The 12,860-nt window shown below is 31.7% G+C and overlaps 1 protein-coding gene across 21 annotated transcripts in view; it reads right to left on the reverse strand.

The window, feature by feature from the left end:
* The window catches only part of LOC149801452 (uncharacterized), a 227,224-nt gene that overhangs the window by 33,686 nt on the left and 180,678 nt on the right, over positions 1-12,860 (reverse strand). For 19 of the 21 annotated variants that reach the window (XM_089955585.1, XM_089955607.1, XM_089955584.1 and 16 more), the window contains 3 exons: positions 8,986-9,011; positions 7,899-7,933; positions 4,096-4,192 (listed from right to left, as the gene is read on the reverse strand). In XM_089955585.1, coding sequence (XP_089811711.1) covers positions 4,096-4,192; positions 7,899-7,933; positions 8,986-9,011 — 158 coding nt within the window. The remainder of the gene's footprint in view (positions 1-4,095; positions 4,193-7,898; positions 7,934-8,985; positions 9,012-12,860) is intronic. The other 2 variants (XM_089955600.1, XM_089955602.1) reach the window with 1 other exon arrangement.

Genomic DNA, 12,860 nt, shown 5'->3' on the forward strand with positions numbered 1-12,860 from the left:
AAATTCTGAATACAGATACATTACAAAAGGAGGACTGTTGAGTTCAATGGAAAGAGGTAAAGATATCCCTGGCATTTCAGGGTCTATGCTACTCAATATACATATGATCTCAAGTGATCAGTACACAGATCTGTCATCATAATGTGAACACTGATTGTAATTGTTCACATAGGTCCTATTTACGCAACAATAGCATTACATCTTGCAAACTTACCTTAAAATATTTAATTAACATCCAAGTCATACTTGGGAGGAGGTGGGAGACACTACACTTGGGAAAATGTTGCAATTTCACCTGTAAAATCACGGTCTAAGGCATGTAAACATCCATACTTGATGATGGATATGATGTAATCTCTAATTCCAATGTGGAATTCCAATCACTGGAACTAAAATGCAAACAGCAGATGTACCTACTAATCCATGCACTTCTGTTTTCTTGTGCCAAGCAAAATGTCCATTTTTGCACTATGAACATGGTCAGAACCTTAAAGATAATGTACGTTCATGTTTGGTATTTAGTAACAGTGTAACTTCTTTTTAATCCTTCATTTTCATGCTGCTAAATTAAATGTTTTTTACCAAAATAGTTAACAAATTTGTATAACACAATTCCTCATCTTAGTGAAAGAAGATACCATGATTACATTTTCACATTGGAAATGCATGTTAATCTTGCAGGCAAGCAACTAAAAAAATTCTTGATGGAAACAAATAAAAAAACTTTATACAATATATGTATTGAGTAATTCATTATTTATGTTTTTGAAAAAGTCACTTTAACTGGTAGCCAGCCAGTACTTTTTAGGGTTTTTTTTAATTACAATTTTAAAATGACATACTTTAATTGAACAGTAATTAATAGGTAATTCTTAAAATTACTGAAAAAAATTTCATACCCATTAATCAATGTGTAATTTTGTATGTGTTACATAACCAACAAACATGACATGTGAAGCGTGAAAGATTTATTCCTTGAGAAAAAAAAGAGAAACAAAATTTTGCCAGGAATTGGTAAAACATTGGAAAAATATCTAAAAATAATTTCAAAAGTTACTGATAAAATCTTTAGTACAAACTTCAACATGAAAATCTCTAAGAAAGGCCTATATTTGTTTTATTCTAATAATATAAAATCATTATCCTAGCAAGTCTAGAAGGCTTATACATAATTATTCTTAGTCGATGGTTCTTCCCGGGGTTTTCCTGGGTTCTTCCACAACCATTAATACTGGCCACCATGCATAGCCTATCGTGTGCTGAAAAATGGCGTTGAAACCCCACAACATAATTATTCTAGTATTTCTCCAGTGATAAGCCCAACATGGTCACTGTAAAATTACTGAGATGCATAGGGATGGACTTATAATAGAACAAAGAATTCGCAGTTAAAAATTTGTCACAATTCTTTGAAAGTGGAGATTGGCTATCTTTGGTGGACTAGGGTATTATCACAAACAAAAGTAACTAAGTTTGTTAACCTTGCATAAGCCAAAATAAGAGAAAATGTTTGATATTTCATTTTGAAAACTGTACAAACAATTTGGTTGCTTTTTTATAACATTTTTCACATACTACTGGCTATATCATGCCTAAAAAATGGGAGCTGAGTGCTTTTCCCAAAGAGACACTGAGGCAGTTGACAAAGGCTGACATGGGCAGGAATCAAACCCTTAACCCCTGGATTACAACTCTAATGCTGTACCAAATATGCTAACTCCCAGGTATACAAAAATAAAGAGAAATCAGCATGTTGACATGCTAATATTGTTGCATATCAATGTACAGGTATCTCATTTTGGATTTTGATACAAAGTTTAGACCAATGCGCTGTTACATGGAATATACTGTTCGTAACGGCATACTGTACAGGCATTTACATCATGGAAAGAATTAAATTCCGTAAGCAAACCGAAAACATTACATGAATGAGGCTGTATGTTTTTACAATGTTGTTGTGCTGTTTGAACCCTGTTGATGTTAGACTTGACACACTCATATCAAATAAATGTTAAATACATATTGATACACAGCACAGCAAATCACATCTCAAAATCAAAAGCCTCTAAATATATCCTCAATGGTTAAAAATTTGCAGGATAAATACTGCACATAAATTGTTGATCTGGAAGCGGATTTATACCCATGGTTAATTTATGAATGCACATCCCCATACCCTTTACCTCATTAAACATCTGACCTAATAAAGCTACAATGAGAAAGAAACATTAATATCACTTTTATATTCATACCATATAACAAGGAGAAAGAAATATTCATATCAGTTTTATATTCATACCATAACAATGAGAAAGAAACAATCATATCAGTTTTATATTCAGACTGTATAACAATGAGAATAATAATTTATATGATGAATGCTTCTGTAAATTTTGAGTGTTTGAAGCCAAATGGCTATTTAAAATTTATGACCCTGTATATAATAATGTAAGGCTCACACATCTGATAGCAGGTCAATTATTATTCAATAAAAACTGGACTTTATTATTAAATATAAAATTTATAATTATAACATAAATTTTGGACAATTAATACTGTGTCTAAATTTAATGAAAATTTTCTTTCAGGAACATTTAACATTTAAACAAAAGTTGAAAGAAAGAAATCATTAATCATCCTAATTATTGCTTGTTCTTTGTAACTTCTACGAAATGTCAGTTACAGCAGCCATCAAAACCAGAATTTTTCTTTAATGCTTCATCCACACTGATACCCTGACACAGTAAAGTAATCTTTGAGAACTTCATTTTTAAAAAATATCAAACCAAATGCCAAATTTAATATTAAAGTTAATTCCCTTGTTGATCTTTGCTTACATGTATTATTTAATTCCATAAACTGATCCTGAAAATGCTGATGACAAACATTTGCCAGTCTAAATGTTGAACAAATATATGCCTAACAGAATGGAACACCAGAATTAAACTTGTTACGTATGAGGAACGTACAATGCAAGTTTTGTATTATCTCTTTTTAAAGTACAAACATGAAGCTTAAGTGACACCTGAGGACTACTGAAGTTTAAACTCAAAACTAGTGAGAAACAGCTTAATGTAATTGTGTACACGTTTTTATTTAAGCTGTCACAGCTACACAGAAGCAATAACAGACCTGCCAACCCCATCGATACTCATCAAGGGAGAGTTTGAAATATTTTCCAGGAGATTTCAGTTATGTCATTGAGGATTTCATGAATCTCTAATATATAAAAGGAGAAACATGTTAACACATTTACAAACGGTGAGTCCTTTTCAACATTTATATATCGATTGTCTTTTGTTCAGCTTTATTATAATATTTAACCAATATATAAGTGTATCCAAATTTCACTGAAGAATAAATCATCAATTATAATTTGAGGCATAAAATTATGACTATAAAAATATAGAGTAAAGATTAAAAAGTAACTTTTGTTACAGGATATGCTGACCATAATTACTGCACCCACCACTGGCAACAATGTCACTTGAAAATCATGTCTTGGGAAACGATGCATACAAATCACTTCCAAGAGTCAGGCATGGACAGAATTTTTATATTTGTCTGACTTTCCAATTTCATCCAAACCACCCTCTCTTTTAGACATCATATAATAGGTCATCAAACATAAGGATTCAACACTGCAACAACTTTATTGCACTTTTAAAGAACTTCTTCATACTTCTGGTCCCACTCACTGGTGAGTTTTAAATTGTTTTTTCTTTAAGCGAAATTGATTTTTCTCCTGACTTTTCTTTTTTTGTTGATGAAATGGACTTTTTTTTAGGACAAAAAATTAAAAACCGTGGGAGTATGGGTGGAACAGTCAGATTCTGGTACATCGTGCAAAGAGCAGGAGGGTTGGCAGGTCTGCAATATGCATTACCTTTGCATCAATATATGAAGCTAAATATTACTGAACAACACTTTACCTACTTACATCCCAAGTTTCATCATAGTCAATGGTCTAGCCTCACACAGTACAAATGGACACATGCGAAGAGATCACACCTGGCTACATATGAGTGACAAACTTACTAGAAATAAACATTGATCCGTATTGACCTGGGACAGTCTCTACTTTGCTGAGTTTACCTTTCCTCCCACCCCCATCTTCTGCCATTTCTTTCTGCTTCATTTGCATGTATGATTCAGCAGGTTTGATTCGCTTAATAATATCAATACCTTGATTCTGAAATGAAAATGATTTGTGTTTCATGAGAAATGTATAAACTGTTTTAGTTGAAAACTTTTTTCTTTTTCCATTATATACCAATCCCTCATTTTAGTGCATCCTGACAACTCATAAACCTGCATATAACATGAAGACAGGTGTGGATCAAATTTTGTTCTTATAGAAAAGGCCCAAAAATATGATCATACTTGCGTAACATTAAAACATTATATACAACTCCCTTGATAATTCTTGCCCTGATAACTTGCAAACCCGCTTATAACACGGGTACAGTCGTGATTCCATTTTTTAAACCAGAAAATACACCAAAATTGATCCCTATTTGCTGAACTTGAAGAAAATCGCAACCAAAATTGGTAATAGAAACTTTGACTCATTTTATTGTCAAAAATGGTCAATAAAACCTGGAAATTTTAATAAACATTATGAAATATCAACTTTAAAAAGAAGTCATAAAATATTTTACATTTTCTTTCCAAATGACATTCTAAGCACACCGTAATTAATGACATTAAAGGAAATTTTGATCAATGAAAATGTCACTTACGCCTAGTGAAGGCAGTACTTTAATAAATAAATATCAATATAAAAAAAAATTATCAATTGAAATATGTGCTTTAGTTCTATCTTTTAGTTCATTTTAAGTGTAATCATCATAAATGCAATGTGTCCTCTTGTAGTTAAATGTAAAATGTGTCAATCTACCATAACAGTTATGTCCGCAAGCATTACTCAGAGAACCTAATTATGTGCCAACCATGTTTTGATATTGGACTAGTGGAAGCATTTGTTGTACTGTTGCACTAAATAGTCGGCCTCCTTTTCTGATATCACGCTGTGTCTTTTGAATCAAATAAAGGAGATGGAATAAACAAAAAATTAAAAGGCATATAAATCCTACATGCTTATGCCTGGTAACTCATTTCAGTCGATCAATCGAACACTGTTATAAATGTTATTGTGTATGTAATCTAATTAAACTACCTTAAATTAACATACTCATTCATAACTGATTTAAGATAGCAAGACAACCAAGCAAAATGAGTTCCTAGCAAAATAAAGAGCTTTGTTTCGCAGATATGGAGAAATGTGAGGAAAATGAGTTTCACAGAGTTTCTGAATTTACATGTACAGATATCCTCAAGGATGATAAGAAATTTCACTGTAACTTGCAATGAAATCACGGCATCAATATTTTACTAACTGAACAATTAAAAAACTAAGTTTAGAAGTAGATGATTGTTGCACGAGATGTTGCAGGTTTTTTTTTTGTAAAAAGGAATCTTGTTTGCTATTATATCAACAGTTAGTCTGGTTCCCTGCTTGGAAAACTTGTTTCGCAAAATACTAAACACACCACTCTGGGAACCAGATTAATCAACAAAACAAAAAGCCTGTATAAAATTTTTAAGCAAATTCTGCCTGGCTTTTAGTTGGATTCAGGGTGTATTCCGCCTAAAAAAACAAATTTCAGAAGGAATTTAGGTAGACTGGGAATACAGCTAAGGTGACAGAGTGAATCTGTCTAATAGCTAAGCATAAAATTTCTCATATTTCTCCTAACGGATAACTGTTCAATGGAATTTCTGATTGTCTACTTCATTTTCCTTCTTTAAGATGGATTCTGACTTAGACTGATTTTAGCAGAAATGTTAGGCATAATTTTGAACTTTATCAAATGAACTACAATCATAAATGAATCTTTTTTAGCTTCCTAATAAAATATGCTCTACAAAAATCAAACCCTAATGAAAATGTGAAATCACAGTGAAATTTTTTTGACATTCATCCTATTGTCCTTTTTTCACTAAAATTTTGGTATTTTAGGAAACTACCAAAATTTCTGAAAATATCAGTGAGAATTTGTGATTGAAATTTCGCCAAAAATTCAGAAAATATAGTGATATTTTCTGGTTGTAATTAATCACTGACATTTCAATAAAAAATATCAATAAGATTTATTTTTTGTTTCTTGTACAATTTGAATGATTTTTATTTCCTTTTTCTGAAAGCTGTAATTTTATTGCTTGTTTTGGGAACAATAACTTCTTTCCACATCTTTCCTTGTTATGTTTCTTTTTAAAATTTTTGTTGTTGTTGTTGTAGTTTTGTTTAACTTCAATTGGATTTAACTGCTCTCTAACAAGATTTTTTTCTTGCTGTTTTAAATCAGAATTTCGCTTTTCTCATGACCTGAATCTGATTTTCCTTGATATGGATCCTTTTTTAACATTAATTATAAAACTAGGATTCATTCATTAAACAGCCCAGTTCCCCCCACCCCCAAACCTTGCGGTTCTTTGGATGTCTAGCAGATTTTTTTGGAGGTCCCTCGGTAACTTGCAACCTCACTTATACAGCGGTCTATGTTTTTTAACCCCGATGTGCACAAGTTATCAAAGGGAGAGGTGTAATAAAATAGGCACATGAAATCGTGCCGATGATCACTTGTTTTCATTGCTGAGAATGGCAGCTGATGTGAAAAACTTTGCAAAAGACATTCCAAAATTCAAAAATTTTAAGGCAAAAAAATACAGTTTACAGGATTTTTTTTAATGAAACTATTTTCTTTATCCACAATATCTGAGAAAATATTGTATCAAATGAAAATTTTGGGAAATGCATATATGTGACAACCCTGTAAGCAATAAATACCAAATCTTGTCAAGTGAAATTCGTGCTTTAATTTTACGTTTTAATTCATTGTCCCTGTAATAAACATAAATATGATATACCCACTTCTATTCAAATGTGAAAAAGAGCAAACTGACTGTCAAGATGATGCCCGACAGCATTTCCATGCAAACCTAATTCAGTGTTTACTCAATGGCTAAGGTGGATTTATTTAGACAACTGATGAGAATTTAATGGGCCTTTGGCATAAAGACCCTAGCTCTTTATATGCACCAGTTGGACTGTATCAGCCGATTACAATACATGAAAGGAACCAACATCCCAGTAAGATCCAGATGACAGTCAGCCAAATAACCCTTCCAAATCACACACCATCAATAACTCCTACGATTTTGCTTTCGGCTGAGCTGTAGATTATTCTTCAAAAAATTACACTTATCAATTCAAAAATAACTTGACAATTCTAATACCAGCAAAATGTATCCTTTCCCTGCCATTTTAGTTGATTTTTTTTCTTCCCAATCTGAATGTAGCGTTTGTTCTAGGACCATGTAATGACTGTTTTTACTAGTACAAATGATGCCAGGTTGTACTCAATACATTTACTATCAATGATGAATTGTATGGTTACAGTTAAAAGCTCAATCTTAATGAATTAACCAGTGCAAACATGTTGACCAGTCTGGCTCTAATAGAATCATAATTTAAACCTTTGCCATTCTTTTTTTCACAAGATCAAGTAGATGCATAGGTAGATACATAACAAATACCTAAAAAGAAAGGAGTGTTTAAACAGAAAAAGTATGTCCTGAAGCAATGTGTGAAATTCCAATGCTGAGTACAGGTGACGTAACAAAACAGTGCATCAAAATAATGACAAAAGACTGGTCATTCAAGAATACATATCACAAAATGGAATATGTCAAGCTAGCTATAATTGACTGGGCATTCAAGAGTAGAAAGATAACAGATTCTGTAATATGATACTGCTACTTTCCAATTCAATTTGTAGTGAAACTGTATATTGTATTTTTAGTCTGTTATATTTCAGATTCCTTGTTTTTCTTACCTTAGATCCATCCTCTTGTGACTTGTCATCCTCTTCTATGAAATCAGAAAATATTTTGGGAGAAAATCAATAGAAATCATCTAATCATCCTGCTAAATAAGCTAAGAAACTTGTGATGGGACATTTGATGTAATACTTTTTGGTGGATTCCAGCAGGAAGCAGAAATAATTAATCACAGACATAGTCATATATTGCAAAATTTTCAGTAATTTGTTGAACTGGCCATGTGTACCAGTCACCAATGTGCGATGTGTTAGTGCCAAAACCACTACAAACATACAATTACAGTGAATGATTAGTATTTTTGCTAATGGATAGAGAATATAAACATATTTTAACAATTAAACTGAACTTTATGTATATATACCAAATTGATAGAAGCTTTTACAAATTTAATATAATCATGGCTTTATTTAAATCAAATGGCAGAAAAAATACAAAACTGTACTGACACTTCTTTGTCAGCTCTTTATTTTCTACAGAGGGTTTTTACATAAACTGAAGAACTCAAACGAATTTTGTTTATGATATGTAAGAAAAAAAATGAATATTATACAATGTACATGAGCAAAGCTGAATATTTATTATACATAAGACAGATCATTTGAAACTACAAAACAATATTTGAAGAAAAAAGTACGTACAAATAAAACACACAGCATGCAAGTTCTGTACACACAAACAGAAATTAGATTTTAGTTTTCATTATGAAATGTTACTTTCAACACATGAAATATTTGATAATTTTGCAGGGTAGCATGAACTAAGATGTTATTATGTAAGAAAACTATGTAAAAAGTGACAATTCAGTTCAATTATTAATAAAAATGAAAACTGGAATAAAAGAAATTATGAGATACATGAATGAATACAATAAGGAGTCATTAAACAAATCAGTAGTATAAACATGCCACAAAGAAATCAATTACTAAAGTTATGGTATAAATAATGAAACTCAAACTCTGGAAAATGTGATAAATTAATAAACCATTTATGATTTAGGATAAAGATATTCAGGTTTTTAGAAACAGGAAAAATTGGGGAGTAAAAATCCTGAAAATCCTTTTTTATTTCTGAACACTGTACCTGATGTTGTCTGCTCATCACTTCTCCTGAAAAATAAAAATAAAAAGACATTTTACTCAATACAAAAAAAGATTAAGAATGCGCGTAAAAGGGAATACAAATGTAATAATACCATTAAATTTTTTTAAAATGAATACTGAAAAAACATCCATCATTCAAGCCTCTGACTGCAATCCTGACTTGGTTCAACATCAAACCACCACTAAATAAAGCCAACACATCCATGGCAATGCTATCATGCTCAATCATTCTGAATGAAAATTGTAGCAAGTTGCCGATACTTTTCACTTTCCATGAGTTTTGAATACTCTGAATGCAACAATCAAATGCCATCTTTGCAACATCAAAAATCAATATAAACATTGACACTAATTTACACTATGTCCCTGTCTGTATATTTTTTACTGACTCTTTACATTTTTAATTTGATGATTGATGTGAACATTGTCATCACAACAAGAATTTCTCTATCATACAAATACACATACTGGTAGTCTCGAACTTATTATGATCTACAAATATTTGATTTCTTTTTCTCTGAAATTTAGTTAATAATTATGCTTAAGTGTATTAAAGCCATTCTGTGCAATTTAAGACATTTTTATTAATTTTTTAACAGAGAAATTATTTTAAGAACATGTATATGTACACAAGGATGGAATGACGATGTAGTGGAAACAAGTTTTTCTTTGTCTTACAGGTATTTTATTAGAATCATCAAACTGAAGGTTGTATGCAATTCATTTTATTTGTAATGTAGACTTTAGATTATGTGTGGGGTGCCAAAAGAGGCCATGTAATAAATAAACAAACATGTTTTGTTTTGAGTTGGGGAAAGAACTCATTGGATACAAGAATGCCTCAAGGAAAACACCTATGCCTGACCATCTCAATTTTTCCTTGAACCATACATCAAACATGGTCTTGTACCATAGACCAAACATGTTCTTGTACCATAGACCAATCTTGTTCTTGTACCATAGACCAAACTTATTCTTGTACCATAGACCAAACTTGTTCTTGTACCACAGACAAAACTTGTTCTTCCCACCTGGGCTCATACAAAACTTGTTTGTAGTTTTGTGCATGTATCACACATCCACGAATGAAAAGGATGCATAATTTAAAATTTTAACAGCAAAACAAAAACAAAAATAATATTCCCTCACCCATATGGACTTGTGTCATATAAGTTCATACAAATTCCTCATAAAAATAATTTTATTGACAGAATTCAATTTAAGTTGCAGGTATAGCCTTGGTATCTAAAAATGATGACATCTATTATTCACTCTGATCTCAAAATGATGATATGTATTACACACATTCTGATCTCAGAATGACGTTTGATATGCACTCTGATCTCAAAATGATAACAATACATGATCTGATCATGACATGACACTGGTGCCCCAAATATTTACAAAATAATTTTTTTTTTTAAAAACAGTGCTGTACCAGAGAACAAATTAGTGGATTTCACACACAATGATATGTATACATTTGTATGAGGATGGAAATGGTAATAACACTTTCAGGACATTAGGAAGTTTTACATAAACATACTGAATATGACAAACAAATTATGATACGATGCAACCCAATAAAACTGCAGATCCAATCATATTTCAAGAGAATGAAAACATTTCCAAATTAGGGTAAAACGGGATTAAAATTATCAAATGACACCAAGTCAAACCAGTTACTGAAATACTGGCTGAATTTTTCATGGCAATAATCCTGGGTATATTTGGAAGAAACAAAAAGTTGGCCACAGAGGTGACAAACAAAATACTCAATAAATTCTTCAACCTTCTGCAGTATATTTGTGTGTTAATGTTGTAAGCAATGGAAGACAGCTCATATTGCAGATAATAATGCTGAAGTGAACTGCTAAAGATAAAACTGATTCGAAATCAAGGCCTTGAAGAAGAATTACTGCTTTAATGGTTTTAATTTTATCTATATTTGAGAAATGTGGAAGAATATGCAAATTTTATTAAAAGATTCCAATTTATGAGAGCACATTATAGCTAGAAATGTGTTCATGATCTACCACCACAGTACCTGAAACAGACTGATACACAAATCTTATGACTGGATGGATGGATGGGTATACAAATGGGTGAACAAGGTTAACATTACATGCCCTAATACAATCATGGTCCAGCATTCAAAACTTGTACTTCATTATAAATAGCAGTGAATAAACACAATCCAGACTTGAAAAGAAAGTAAACACTGAACAAAGGGCTTTAAAAACGAAGATGTGATACATATATTAATAAGGTTTAAAAATGTGATCAACATTTAATGAAACATTTCAAATTGTGATTCACTGTGCTGAAAACACTGAATAAAACCATAACCCAACTCACAAACGGTGTGGTAAATTTAACCTTGGAATCATAGATATCTTCAATGATGATGCTCTCCTAAAATAAATTGGAAATCTCAACTGTTAGAAACATTTATGGGCATGGCTAGTAAAATGTCTGGGTAAAAGATACCCTTTTACTGACTTCTAATTGATGTATGCTTGGCTTACAGGGAACTTTGGTCTTGCATATTAGTCACGTATACTTTGCCTTTGTAATGAAGTGAAATATCAGCCTATGTAAGCATAACATAGGGGAAAATTATTACAGTAAAACCTGTCTTGAAAGACCACCTCTTTTGCCAAAAACATGGTCTCTCAACAAAGGTGGTCTCTCATAACAGGTCACAATGCTATATAATCAATAAATTTGTGCACTGAGAATGTGGTCTCTCAAGACAGGTGGTCTCATACAGCAGTGGTCTGTTAAGACAGGTTTTTAATATAATACATGCTTCACATACATTTCACTTACAAGTGACATTAAAGTTACTTATAGCTGGTATGAACCTTGATCAGTTGAGTATAAATAAACTGTAATTTACTGACTCACAGTTTAATGCAAAACAAAGTCTCAAGTCCACAGATTACTTCAAAACATGGTCTCAAGTCCATAGATTACTTCAAAACACAGACTCAAGTCCATACATTACGTCAAAACACAGTCTCAAGTCCACAGACTACTTCAAAACACAGTCTCGAGTCCAGAGATTACTTAATAACACAGTCTCAAGTCCATGGATTGCTTCAAAACACAGTCTCAAGTCCACAGATTACTTCAAAACACAGTCTCAAGTCCAATATTCAATCCAAGTCCAACAAAAGCTGCTACTATGAATAAGTTTTTCAAACATTCATAACTTCCAACACGAGTTATTATTTAAATAAAGAAGAAGAAAAAACATTTTATGTTTAACATTTTAAGATTAAAGAAAAACAATGAATGGGCATTAGGTATCAAAGCTATAAAAAAAACCTCTCTGTGTCTTTGTGTGTGAACTGTAAAATGAGGACATGTGTGAGAATGCACAACTACACACTGGAGTCCATTCCTTCAAATGGGGACTTTATCAGCATCAGCAAAAATTATCTTCTATATTATTATTTCATTTAAAAGAATATTATTCAGCACTAAATGTTAAATTATGTACACCATGGGATGCTGAAAAAGTATTTGATACCCAAAGGATCTTTCAATGCCAAAATTACAAATTGATATCTGGGGCAAACATTACATTAATTTAAGTTTAGTGCACTCTTCCTCTCCTGTTCCAGGATTTAAACCATGGCAGCTGAGTTAAAAATTTAAATGTCATTACTACAACTGATGTTCATTTTTTGGTATGACACACAAACTAGCATGTACTAAGAGAAAGCTGATATATAGCAACAATAAAAATCTACTGAAAAAAAAGCATCAATCAAGAAATGTATATAAAAACCATTTCTAATAGTCAGATTTCACAATTTACAAAAATATGTTCTGAATCTAACTTGA

The sequence above is a fragment of the Sinohyriopsis cumingii genome, chromosome 4, assembly GCF_028554795.1.
Source record: "Sinohyriopsis cumingii isolate HCF-2022 chromosome 4, ASM2855479v2, whole genome shotgun sequence".
Lineage (NCBI taxonomy): Eukaryota > Metazoa > Mollusca > Bivalvia > Unionida > Unionidae > Sinohyriopsis > Sinohyriopsis cumingii.